Raw genomic sequence first — 13,726 nt, 5'->3', positions numbered from 1 at the left:
TGATATGAATTTGATAGGCCCATTGATTTTTTTTAAAAGTTACATCAGGAAAAAAAACGCTTTTATGCGCATAAAAAGTAATATTTCGTTGTGTAACACACAGTTTTCCGCTGAGGTGTGTTTGGTTTTGTTGGCGACTGAACTTCAGTTCCCTTTTTGACAGGCTAAAGACATTGCTGCTGCACTTAAAGATCCATGAAGGAGTTGGCTTGAAAATATCTGTAGATGTTTTTGGACATGCGCAGATGGGAGATGCCATATTGGAACGGGGGCAGCAGCAGTAGCTGAAAGACTTCGCTCGCGTTGCTGTGCTCGTGCTTCATGCGAACGAGGAGAAGAGAGAGAGTGAGAGAGAGAGAGAGAGAGAGAGAGAGAGAGAGAGAGAGAGAGAGAGAGAGAGAGAGAGAGAGAGAGAGAGAGAGAGAGAGAGAGAGAGAGAGAGAAGGAGAGGGAGAGAGAGAGAGAGAGCGAGAGCGAAAACAGAGGTGGTCTCGAGAAGGAGAGGCGACCAAAAACTTGGACAGGTAAGACAGGTGACGGCTCCGGCGGTCCTGGAAGGCTTTTCCGTGGTTGCTGCGTTTTGTTATTTTCGTTTTGGCGACGAAATTAACACAGGGAGAGTTATTTCTCTCCCCCCTTCGCTAAAAAGCCATGAAGTGCTCCCGCGGCGGTTTCTGTAGAAACGAGAAAATAGTCGCGAGCGTTCGTTCACGAGCCCAAGTTGCTGAAAGTGTCTCTCACGCGCTGTAATTAACATCTTTCACCGGTTGGGAGGACGCTGGGACTCGCGGTAATACGTTTTATTGCGTTGTTTTCCCTCACTGTTTGTATCTGTCATGTAGGCTACTTACCTGTTTGTGAAATAACGTGCATTTTAATAATCTGCCAGAGTCACAGTCAAACCGTTATTTGAAGGTGTTTTTGAATGTTGTGTTTAAAGACCACGACGCAATTTAGTTTGACGTGAACACGAAGTTGTCATAGATTCACGTTTAGAAATGACTTATCGCAGTCATTCGCATGTCAATGAGTCATTCGGGATTTTTTTCGTCACCCTAAGGTGCGGAAAAAGCCATCGGAAAATACCGGACACTGCCAAAATGTCAAACCACTTTCAACATGGCGGGTTATGGTGTTCAGGGGGAAAAACTGCGCCTTAAAATCTTTGAACGAGGAAAAAATACAATGATGGCAGATAACGCGCCCGGTTCGGTTTCTTTTGATGGACATACAGGAGGTTTAATCAATTAAATTCAAAGTGTGCTTTTGGCATTTCCGTGGGAGTTTTTTTCCGCTGCAGTTTTGAGTGTGCAAAGTACATGACCGGAGTGCCAGCCAGCCTGCTGGTCGGCTACACCCCTCACAGCCTCATCTTCCTCATGCACTTAACGTTTCCTCTTTCACTTTTATCCAAAAATGCTCGAGCTCATGCGATACGTCTGTTTCTAGACCACGTAATATAAGATTAATATCGTTTTCCCAAATAAAACCGACAGCAGGATGATTCAATTCCACATTTTGCCTGTAATCTTAGATCAATATGTTGGTGATTGCACAGTCGGGCGAGATATTTTTCCCCAGTTTATTGTTTCTCTATGGGTACATTCGCAACGATTAAGCAGGTAATTGGGTTAAACCGCGCGTAGGCTATCTGTTTAATTATTTCTTTTTTTTGCAGGCGGTCTGCAAATCCGGGGTTTACAGCTTTCCATTAGCCTATTCGAGGATTCCTCCATATTAAATTCGTCACCATAATGAACAGAAACAAAAAGACTGCACGTTATGGAGCCGACTGTAGACGTTGAATAAATAAATCATGCTTTTAGACTTCTTGTTGCTCCAAAGATATTTTTTCCATGGAGCTGCGAGTGGGGATGGATGGGAGAGCGGCAGTCTCGTGCATGCTCCAAAAAAGAGCACTTTTAAGAGGGGGGGTAAAAACGTAAAACATGTATAATCCTTTTTCTCCACGGGGAGAGATCAATATGAGTCCTGCTGCACTAATACATTATTGATGGTTTGGACCGATTTGGCTTCTTTTTCTTCCTTTATTTTTTTTTTTTTGCAAGAACCATCAGCCATTTTTTTTCCATTTCGCTGTTTTTGATGAAGGCATTGTATGTTAATGTTCTTGTGAATGTTTCTTCAATCACACCGAAAGGAAGTCTACATTAAAGAGGGAAGGAAAGATAGAGAAAAAGAAAGGGGAGGTCACTTTATACAGGAAATAATGAGGCCAGGAGCCTTTGTTTGTTTGTGTATTTGTTTCTTTCTTTTTCTTTCTCTCTCTCTCTCTCTCTCTCTCTCTCTCTCTCTCTCTCTCTCTCTGCTGTTGGCAAACAAACTCTCTGCCCGTATTTGAATAAGGGGAGGACTTATGTACGCAAATGTCCGATTCCACCTCCTATCAAAGCTTCAGGTTTTGTAGAAGGTGTTTTATGTTTGTAGGAAGTCATTTCTAGTCATTGATGTTGAAATAAGAAAGCTCCCCCCCTGCACTGTTTTCTCTTTCTTGTTTGTTCTGGTCCACCAGGGGCAGTTGCTGTTTGCACTTCATCATTTTATAGTTAGCTGATCTCATTGAGCATCATAGACAAGAAACACAGGACGCATTGTGTAAAAAACGGTCATAATTGAGAGGAAGAAACAGAGGGCAAATTGTTGTATCAAGGCCTCCTGTTGCCAAGAGGAAACAACTCTTGGATGGGTCTAAAAGAGGAGAACCTAATAGGGAGTAATGCAATAAAACCCAAGCCCATGCAGTAGTTAATCTCCTAAATCCCCCCCACATTAAATCTTTGGCATGGATGGGTTTAGGGAAAGGCAGGAGGACAACATGTGGATGCAGCACCCATCAGGGGCTAATCAATTAAAAAAAAAAACTCCTCTCAATCTGAGACGGGGGGGGGGGGACAAATGTCCTGAGATTAACTCTCCCAGACCAGTTTAATCCCCTAGTGCCAAATCTGGACTGTTTCCTCCGGGACGCTGCAGGCAAGTAAGCTTCATCAAGTATAAATGCTGCTCCGAAAACAGTCGGCTTGTTTCAGAGATAAAGATTGAGTCAAATAGCTGACATTGACCTTCTGAAGAAAAGCCTGTGAAAACATTTTTTTTTGCTCTTGTGGGTTTTAACCAGTGAGGGACCAAATTAAGAAAAAAACTCTTTAAAAAAATTAGGATTAAAGTAGACTTTTCTATGTAATTTTCTAGCTATGATTAGTTCTAATATGTCACATTTTTTCGGGGAGGAGGATGGGGCATTTAGCAGTAAAGTTTCACACCTTTACAAGCTCAATTTCAAAGTGTTCACACCCACAGAAGATCTGTTTTATTGGCCTCATATTTGTAGAAAGAAATATTGTGTGTTGTTTGCTTATGAGGACTTTCTTTAAGACCTCGGGGAGCAGCGTTGAGAAGAGTAAAAAAAAAAGTGACCTTTTGAATTCCAGAGGACATCCAAAAGTTTTCCTATGATAATAAATATGTCAGGGTGAATTTTGGGGAAATGAGCAATGCAGAACAAAAGTATTTGGACAATGACACATTTCCTGTGTTTTTTGTTGTTGCTCTGACCTTCATTTAGCACATGAGGAGTTGAGATGAAACAACTTTCCGTTTTCGTTAAATGTTTTCACATCTGTATTGAGTAATCAGTGTTGGACCAGCAGCCCCTGTTTTTTTTTTTTTATACATATTGTGTCCAATTTCTGGACAGCGCAGAAGGACAATGATAGGGCTTCAGTTCCCACACTTTTCATTGGATGTGGTTGTTAATCCGTTCTAATTAAAGCTCAATATCGCCACTTTAACCACATAGTCTTTGTTTCGTTTTAAATGCAATGTGCTGGAGCGCCAAAACAATATAAAAAAAAAATCAAGAATGTCTATATACATGTATTTAAAGGCTGCACTAAATGCCTCTACTAGGGCTGCAATTAGTCATTCATCTGTTGATTATATATTTAATAGATTATATCGTTTTGTGTATAAAATGTCAGGAAATAGTGGAAAAAGTTTCCCAGAGTCTTTAAATTGCTTGTCTTTTGTAATCAACAGTCTAAAACCCTAAACATATTCAATTTTACAATGGTATAAAACAGACAAAAGCAGCAAATTTAGCCATATTTGCTTGATAAATAACTTGTTGGTTGCTTTTCTGCTGATCGACTGAGTGTTTCACCATTCATTTCTGCTTGATGGAAGTATAAAAACATGGCATCTTGGGTTTTAACATGTCACTCAGTCTTTAAAGCTGTACTGAAGTTACAGAATCGATGCAGAATTGAGTGTCCTACAGTGTGGGGAAAAACAGCTGCTTAAGGGGAATTTTAAGGGAAAAACCAGTTTCATGAGCTGCTGGGAACTACTCCTCGTACTATTTGATACCAGCGTTTGAGTGCATTTTAATGTGTTTCAATGAGCGCTGTAGAGGACTGCATGCTGACGACAGCGATGTGTAAATGCTGCTGAAGATTGTAGGGCTCTTGGGCAAGAAACACTGATAGTCTGTGGGGTGGGGGGGGGCAGCGAACAGCGTCATGTGAGCCAAATTAGCTCAGCTTGTTGTTTACGCAATGGATGTTTGTCAGGGGTGTGTGTGTGTGTGTGTGGGGGGGGTGGGTGTGTGTGTGTGTGTGTGGTGGTTGTTCGGATGCACACACTCGGCTGGTTGTGGAGACTGTCACTGCCTCTGTAGCCTCACAGTTCTGTAAATACACTCGGCTCAAACAGCAGCGTGAGTGGTGTCTGTGTTTTCATTTCCTCAGGATTTCAAGGCTCTTATGGACACAGGACTTCAATCTATTTTCATAAGAGGATTGTTGGATTCTCACATTTTCATCATTTTTCATTATTTCTGATTTTTGTTTTTCTTCTTTTTTCTCCCTGGGAACACCTCAGGATGTGTGGCTTGCCTAATCACAGATTCAGAATAAGGATAGGTTTCTGCTCTTCTGGATATTGATTTCAAAGTTGAGAGCAACAACCTGATCCTGGAGTTGTTTTTGGCTTGACTGCGGGATGGCTGTGTGACGGCAGTGTGCCTCGGTGTTAATTGCCAGGTGGATGAAAGTGGGTGGAAGTCGGGGAAGTGAATCATTGGTGATGTTACTGCATGACCTACTGTAGGACAACCACCCGGCAAGTGATGAACAGGGTCTGTTGTTGTGAAGATGATGTTATGTTATTCAGAAACAAGCCAGTTTTTGAAAGATATTTGTCTGTATTTCAGTCTGGTTTTGCCTTTTTCAGACTAGAAATCTGCTTTTTTTTCCCATTACAATAGATATTTTTCTGTAAAGTACCTTTACATAAGTTGTAGGATTTTGACCCAACCCCAAGACAACTTGTTTCCACGTGTCATCTTGATTTATGTTTGGCGTGTTTATAAAACTTTAATAATAAGGAGTGCATTGAGTATATGTAGATATAGAGGGCTGATGCAAGACCTACATCATATACTGTGATATAACCTTAAACTTAAATGATTAGTCGATTAATCAACAGAAAAGTAAGCGGAAACTATTTTGATAATCAGTCAGCCATTTTTTAAGCAAATATTCTCTGGTCGCAGCTTTTCCAACGTGAGGATTTGCTTGATTGTTTTGTTTTATTTCATTGTAAACTGAATATCTTTGGGTTTTGGACTGTTGATTGGACAAAACAAGACAATTGATGACGTCAACAACAACTCTGGGAAAATGGGATGGGCATTTTTCTCCCATTTTCTGACATTTTATAGACCAAATGATTATTCGATTAATCGATAAAACTGTCTGCAGATTAATCAATAATGGAAATAAGCCACAATTTTAACATTTTTGGATCGCTTCCAACCTTGGTTAGAAGTTATTTTCATTTTCTCTCTCTCTCTCTTCTCGCCTTCTTGTCAGCTGTTGAGTAAAAAAACAATTCCAAAAATACTTACAAATGCAAGTGCTCTAGATGAGTCATTCCAAACCTGGGGGTCGGGCCCCTCAAATGGGTCACAAAATAGATCACGAAATGCTGAATGGGTCAGGAAAAGAAGAAAAACATATATATATATATATATATATATATATCTATCTTATATCTCACAGCAAAGGTCACATCTTTTTAATTGGTGAGGCGACTGTTTAAACCGTAATCTTGTAACTACATTCAAAACAAGATGAGATCATTTGAAAATAACATATTTAAAAAAATAAAAAATGAGATGCGATGCATCTCAACCTGTCTGCTCAGCAGATGATTGATCACATTGTACATTTGCTTCACAGTAATTAATCAGTTAAAAGTTAGTTCTTTATTTTGAGCGATAATGAGCGACAAACCAAAGATGAAGGGAACAACTGCTCAACAGACAAATTAATTGTACATCTTCACGTGGTTTAAAAAAAGCTGAAAACGTCACGAGAGTTCATATTTACAGACTGTTACCTTTACGTTATTTCAAGACCCATTTTGACAAAGAAACATTTGCTAATTGATGCATGAATTAGCCTAACTAATGACCTCATTAGGGAAACTGATTGCGCTTAATATATCATGGTGATTATAGCCTGACCTAAGACAGCTTAAGTCCCTCCTGTTTAAATACATAATTATAGTCATATTTCCTCTTTTACCTTCCATATGAAGCTACAGTAACATTACTCTGCAGGTCTATGTTAGTCTCTCGGTTGTCTGAATGAATATTTCCAGATCGCACTATATTTGTTGGCCAGTTGTCTCGATCGTGTCATTCCAGTTTGTCTACTTTGTTTGATTCTGGTTGGTTATCAGATGCAGTTTTGCTTTGGTATGCAAATACAGGCAGCTGGCAGACAGTATGCATAACCTGATATTACAGAACACAGACTGAAGAGGCAGGAGGTTGGTCTGCAATTAAACAAAATAAAAGGCTTTCTAAGTGGCTTTGATGATGTTGAAAATTAGTTTGAGAGACGAAAACGGCAAGGTCTTTCTTTTCTTCTTTTCCTACACTTTGCTTTGGCTGCTAAGCGCTTACTGTTACTTCAGTTTTTGCTCTGGACTTTCCCAGAGATCAGCTGTCTTTTCCTGGGATCTTATGTTGGTTGAGTTATGGTTTCTCCAGTTGGCATTCTTCTCATTCATTCTCATTTAGCCACGGTAGCGGTCACTGTTCAACTATCAAGTCAACATGTACAAAGTATCATACATTGTACACTTTTTATAGATATTTATATATATTGTTTTAAAGAATTAACACAATACAGTTTAAGTTAAGCATACCAAGAAGAAAAAAGAAAGCAAGAGAAAAAGGTGTGTGGCAAAGGAACAGTGTAGGCTACGTTACAGCCAATGTGCATTATTACCTGAAAGCTGAGCTATGTAGGCTAATCAAATCAATTCATCCTTTCCAACATTTATCAAATATCTATCTTCAGTTTTAGAGCAAATGTCAATTTTTCCATGACAAACATTTCTTGCATCACATTGAACCAGTCTACAAGTGTGGGTGCCTTAGTAATCTCCTTTTTTACTGGCAACAAGCATTATCTTGAATATGTAAAGTTTAGAAGAGCTATCAGATGCTGTGGGTTTCTACCCAAATAAAGGACCTGAGAGCAAAAGTCAATCTCAACTCCCAAAACTTTTTCCATACTGCAATTCTGTTTATTCTAAAATAACTGGAAATGCAAAGTGCATCATTTCCTGTCTTTATCTTTCGAAGGAAATTCTTACCCAATAGTGGGTGTTTATTTTGGCAAATGTCAAAGCTTTCATGAAAGGCCTTTAGTTTCAGTCTGTGTTACGATACTTTAAGGGGAGTTGGAGAGAAGCAGTGGATTGTTTTTTTGAACAGTTTGGACATTATTTCATAAATCGGCGCATTAATGCTATTTATCCTTTCTTTTCCAGAACTGTCGGGCAAAGTGAGAGATGCAGTGAAGAATAACCAGCGCCCCACCGGTCAAAGGTTAAACACTCACCAGGAAGTGGAGGTGCAGGATGCAGTCTCTCGCCCAGGAGCAGCCGTTGGCCCTCACTGCAGTCAAGTCACACTATCCGACCAATGGGAAAGAAGAAGAGGTGAACACAGGTGAGGAAGCCCTAAAGCTTTACAGCGTTACACGCCCTCAGCAGATCATCAGATCGGTATGGCAGATGTAGACTGGATTCAAATGCATACAAGGAATCTTTCTGTTGCTGGGGAGGGACACGTCTCTCATTATATTCTCTATGTTTATTATTTACCTTTTTAAATTGCTGTTATCCTGACTGTTAAGTCTCTTGTAGATTATCCTTATACAGTTTGCAGTAAGGGTTTTGCACTAGGCTGTTAATTATGAGAGTTATTACATTTTAGGAATTATTGTTGTTGTATATTGATGGGAAGTACTAAGAAAGATATGATATAAATGTCAATAAATGTATGTTTAAAGCTGTGGGAGGCTTTTTTTCATTGCCAAAAAAATTCCATAATAACCTTTAGGTATATTATTGATTCAAGTGGTCTGAGAGAAAACTAGACTTCTGCACCTCTTGGCTCTCTTTTCAGCCTTTACATAATCCAGCCTGTGACGGGAGACTTTGGCCAATCAAGTCATTTCAGAACACCGTGCAGAAACCCTGAATCTGTACCTTGAAAAGTTGCAAAGCAGCTATTACTAGCGATTCCTGTTTGCTCTGTAACTTTGGAGGTACAGACAACCAATAACTGGCTTACTTTTGATGCTGAAGAAAAAGTCTGAATTTATTGATTATGAGGCTAGAACATAGAAAAGGAATGTTTTTATTACAATTTCTAAACAGAATTCTGGATGAACAGAAATACTGCCCTCACTAAGAAAAAGTCAATTGTGTTAGCAGTAGGTGTGCAACCCTGTGTTCTGGTTTTTACTCTGAGAAGAAATGGTGTGATTTTTGACAGAGAATTCATCAATTGGGTGCTAAGGGTTAAGCTCTGTTTGTTCACAAGTGTGTGTGCATAAGAAGAAGCGAGCAGACATCTACAATCTATCGAAACAAACTCCATCAGCTCCCTCGCCTCTCATTAACCAGAACAGGTTCAGTGCCATGCACACCAACACATACTCTGTGTATTTAATTGCTATAGGTATGCTATGCCATAAATGGAATGCATTTTCAGCCTCAGGACTAGGCAGCTCTGGTTTATTGCCAATGACTGGCGGGTGATTTTGTTCATTCAGATGCTGATTCCATGGAGGAAGAGGCAGAGTTTAACTGGGAGGAGTACATGGAGGAGACAGGGGCTAACGCCGCCCCTCACACCACCTTCAAACATGTGAGTGGCTTTGTATGATCTCCACCTGACACTTTAAATCCCATCCCTCAGTGATCCTTTAAATACAGCCTCATAGATAAGTACCATATGCAGAAATCCTTTAACGATATATTGGAGAGAGCCAGCCCTCGGTATCACAACGCTAATGTTGTTCAATTGAGCAATCTCATTGGCTTTGTTCTCTTATGACGCACAAGTTGTTAGACGACCTTTTCCAGTTTTTGAAACAGAATTGAGGGTAATTACTAAGGCACAAAAGAAAACAATAATAATAATATGTGTGTGCTTTTGGGGAAGGTCAATTTCACAAAAGGGACAAAAATGCAAAAGGTGAATCAGAAAAGTCCTAATTCACTCTCTGAGGCAAATATTTTATATGTCCTTGCTTGCAAATGGGGCTGGGTGGGTCTTAATCAAAACCAACAACTGCTTCTAAAGTGGTTTTGAGTTTTTATTTGCACAACGGTTGTTGAAAATCTTCTCAGATCTCTGGATCCCTCCAACAATACTCAATAAAAATGTATAGAGAAAATTACTCAGGTAAAAACATGAGAACCTAAGAGATAAAATAGTGCAGAAGTTAAAAGTAATATATGTATGTATGTATATAAAGGTAAAGTGATGACTGTCTCAAAATGATATGTAATTTTCTTTCCAGGAAAGTTATTTGGAAATTTAGAGTTCCACATAATAAAGCATTTCCCGACATTAAAGTCTTAACGCAGTTTAGCAGGACTACACTTCTGGTAGAGAAAAACAGAATGCAGGTGGGAAAATACTGGATCCAAAATTACTAGAATCAGCTTCAAAAGTGTATGAGTTGTTAACTGTAGAATATAAACGTCCGTTAAATTACCATAAACGGACCAATGATATATCCTCATTAGCCACAGACCCGCATCAGACTGAAACTCTTTTAGTTTTTAAAAACAGCTCTCATGCAATCATTCATTTAGTCAATAGACATTTGTACAATGATAGCACACTAAAACTAGAGACTATCTTGTTATGGGATCAGACCAGCTGTGACGCCAAAGTCGATGTTGCAAAGTGGCAAATAACCAAAAGTGGTAGACATGTCTTTTCTAGAGGAGGCCTGATCTTTATCTCGGATATCTGATTCTAATTCATCAAATTTAAAAGAAATGTAGCACAACTTGAAACCTGTTTAGAAATGCCATTGACATGATTGAGATTGATAAGACACAGACAGTGGAAAAAGCATGAAAGGAGAAGGTACTTTTTTTTGGCAGTGACTCTGCAGGCAGCCGAGCTCTGCTCTGATTCGCTGGGTTGAAAACTCATATCTCATAGGTGAACTGAAGCACAGGCTGCTGCGTTAGTTCAGACAGACAATCACAGTCCAGGTCAGCTGACCTGTCTGCATGTTGCCATCACCAGCTGGGCGGCCTATTTGACATGTCAAACTCACCTGTTTAATCTCTGCCTGCTGCTGAGTATGAATCTTGCACATCTACAGTATAGGAGCAAAACTAAATCTTGTTTTTAGTTGAAATGTTCCTATTCAGTATCTGATTTATTTTACTGATGCTGCATGTTAACAAGACATGTGGGTGCAGAGTAACTGAATTAAGGGTTGTTTTTTTTTTTCAAAAAGAAAACTGAATCAGCTAATTTGTTTTTCCACTAAATATCGCTAAGCTCTGCAGAACTGCTGCAGTGACACAATGATGAATTTCCTTTCCAAGGCAAAGCTGAAGTCGATTGAATATATTTGTAATGGCCAGATGTGAATTTGACTCTAGCTTTTATATGAAACATACAGAAAACAACAAAGGGTTAGTAGTAAAGTAGTATCTTTTAATGTAAATGTTTAATGTTTTTTTGTCTGTTCTATTTCTGTTGTACGGCTGTTTTTGTTAAAGGGGCACTCCACCAGTTTTATGTCAAAGTCATTAAAACATAAAACGGATATAACATGTTGAATACTCAACTTGTGGAAACGGTTCTACAATGTTTTCTGTGTCTCTAGAGAATACTAGTACTAGGCTGTTATTCTAGAGTAGCGAGTAATATAAAAGCCCGAAAATCCGCATAGGGAGTTTGGTCGGGGTGGTGGATGGGTCAAACAACACAGGACTTTCACCCAGGAGACCGGGGATCGTGTCCCACGTGTCACATTTTCTAAACCCAACAGTCGCTTTCTTCTTTTTCTAAACCCAACCCCGTTATTGTTTTCCTAAACCCAACCGTCCAAAAAGCAATTATGTCTGCGTCTTGATAACACGCCAAAATGGCATACAAATTGGTGTGTCATACATATGCAATTTATTGAGATCAGTCTGCAACCCGTCCACTGTATACGGCGTAGACATACACGCGGATAGCTAAAAATGCGTACAGATAACACGCCACTTGGCTTTAGAAAGTGGCGTGTATGTTTACGTGAAGTCATAATGTCACGTGGCTGGATGCATAGAGTTTGAAATATGTGGGTGTTAATCAGTTAGAGAGGCTTTAATTAAAAAGACTATCCTCTTTGGAAGTTTTAAGGGAAGTGGAGGATCCAGTATTTTCAGAGCTTAACCCATACTAGGGGCTAAAAGAGTGAAGATCTAGTTGTCTACCTTTATATAGATGCAATACTAACACTGTGGTAACTCACTAACAGTGATTCAACTCTACAGAGCTTTATTTCAAATTCTATTTGAAATTCCACACAAAGATGCCAAATATGTCTGGATGGATTTTGGAGAAATGTGTATAAAATGATGCACAAGGCAACTATTTCCATTTGATGGAATAGCTTTTAAAATTGAAGAATTGGAAGATGCTGATACAAAATATATATGAGACTTTCAGACAGTGTGGAGTGCGATTATTTTTCAGTTTGAAGCAGGACTTTACACTGATGCATTTGAGAATTTTGACGTTTACATAATAAACGAGTATTTTGTAGAAACACATATTTAGACTCAGCAAACAAAATAAAATATTGTTTTGGAACCTAAAGTCAGGTTTAGTATTGGCAGCAGTACGGAAAGACACTTTGAGTTGTTTCTTGAGTGGACTTTGGATTTGTGGCGTATTGTTTGACTGTGTATTTGTACTTGTCAGTCACCTGTAAAGCACACTAACCTGCATTAAAAGTGGTTTACAAATCAAGTTTGGTTTAAGTAGTAATAAACTGCTGCAGCGCTAGTTTATAATAGCACAGTTTTCAGGATTTCAAGCAGTTTCCTTGAGAGACTGCAGGACTATATTACTCAAATATTTAAGGCAGAAATGTGCTGTTTATTAATCCTTAATTAATGGGTTTGATCTATTCCGAGTAAGCTATCTGAATGTCAAATCAATTTCAGCATCTGTGGGATTGTGGGTAACAGATTATCGATCTAACTTCTTTAAACCAGCATCATAGTGTTCCTGTTCTTGATGTAATGCAGACGACTGGGAACCGGTGGTGGAATGTAACTAAGTACATTTACACAAGTACTGTACTTTTTTTGACGTACAAATTTGACGTACTTGTACTTTACTTGAGTATTACTTTATACTTCTACTACATCTCCTAGACCAATGTTGTACTTTTTACTCCACTACATTTGTCTGACAGCTTAAGTTACTTTCTAGACAGTTTTTCATCCCCTTCCTGTCCAGTGAAAACCATGTATCTGCAGATGTGTTGATGTTGAATGTTTGTGATAAACTGAAGGATGAAGTGTTCCTTTAAGTGTTGAGAAAATTATCCTCTTTCTTAAGCAAAAAAAGTCTTTTAAAAGCCTCTTGGATTAGCTGGAAAATGCATCATCACAAAGCTGAAAACAGGGCTGATACGTGGTTCTCAAAGGAATGCGTTGCTACAAACATATGATGATTTCATAGAATATGATGCATTGCTGTAGATTAAACTAACAAACATATAAAGTTAAAATTAACTCAACCTTAAACATCTACAGCAGTAAAGTAAACAACATACCCAATAATGCAGCAGGAATATTAATCCAGAAACATCAGACATGATAGGAAAACACTGACAGGGAACATGAAGTTATATTGCTGATAATACTAACATACTTTTACTTAAGTAAAGGGTCTGAATACTTCTTCCACCACTGCAGGGAACTTGAAGTGTTTTTTAATGGCATTTCATAATATAATTATAACATTTTCAGACGTTTCAGCGAACAATTTATGCTTGCACCAAAAACCTGTTACCACACAATTACAAGGCTTTGCCTCCATTAACATGTCACATCACAGGAGAGGGCCAGATGTGCGAGTGCAGTTGATCCTGGATGCAAGGTCTTTATTCACCTCAGCTGACTCTGTGTTTGACCGACGGAGCAGCTGTCTACCTCGATGAAGCTCACAGCACTCAGCTGCCAGCAGGACAGGCCCGCAAAAGGTGGAGACGTGTCGGCTGGTGATTTAGGACTTAAGAGGAGCGTGTCGGCGTTTCAGTTTTTTACATCACTCGGAGCGATGAACGGCAATAAGGGCGAGATT

The 13,726-nt window shown here is 39.1% G+C and overlaps 1 protein-coding gene across 6 annotated transcripts in view; it reads left to right on the top strand.

The window, feature by feature from the left end:
- Nucleotides 1-259: 259 nt before the first annotated feature.
- Nucleotides 260-13,726, top strand: part of sfmbt2 (Scm like with four mbt domains 2) — a 56,506-nt gene continuing 43,039 nt past the window's right edge. For 2 of the 6 annotated variants that reach the window (XM_078242847.1, XM_078242844.1), the window contains exons 1-3: nt 260-524; nt 7,870-8,050; nt 9,162-9,256. In XM_078242847.1, coding sequence (XP_078098973.1) covers nt 7,960-8,050; nt 9,162-9,256 — 186 coding nt within the window. In that variant the 5' untranslated portion in view covers nt 260-524; nt 7,870-7,959. Of the gene's footprint in view, nt 525-692; nt 791-4,783; nt 5,143-7,869; nt 8,051-8,881; nt 9,018-9,161; nt 9,257-13,726 lie in introns of those variants that run through there. The other 4 variants (XM_078242846.1, XM_078242845.1, XM_078242848.1 and 1 more) reach the window with 4 other exon arrangements.

This window comes from Sander vitreus, chromosome 23 (genome assembly GCF_031162955.1).
Source record: "Sander vitreus isolate 19-12246 chromosome 23, sanVit1, whole genome shotgun sequence".
Classification (NCBI taxonomy): Eukaryota; Metazoa; Chordata; class Actinopteri; order Perciformes; family Percidae; genus Sander; species Sander vitreus.
The sequence above is the reverse complement of the archived record's forward strand: the minus strand, read 5'-3'. Positions and strand labels throughout refer to the sequence as shown.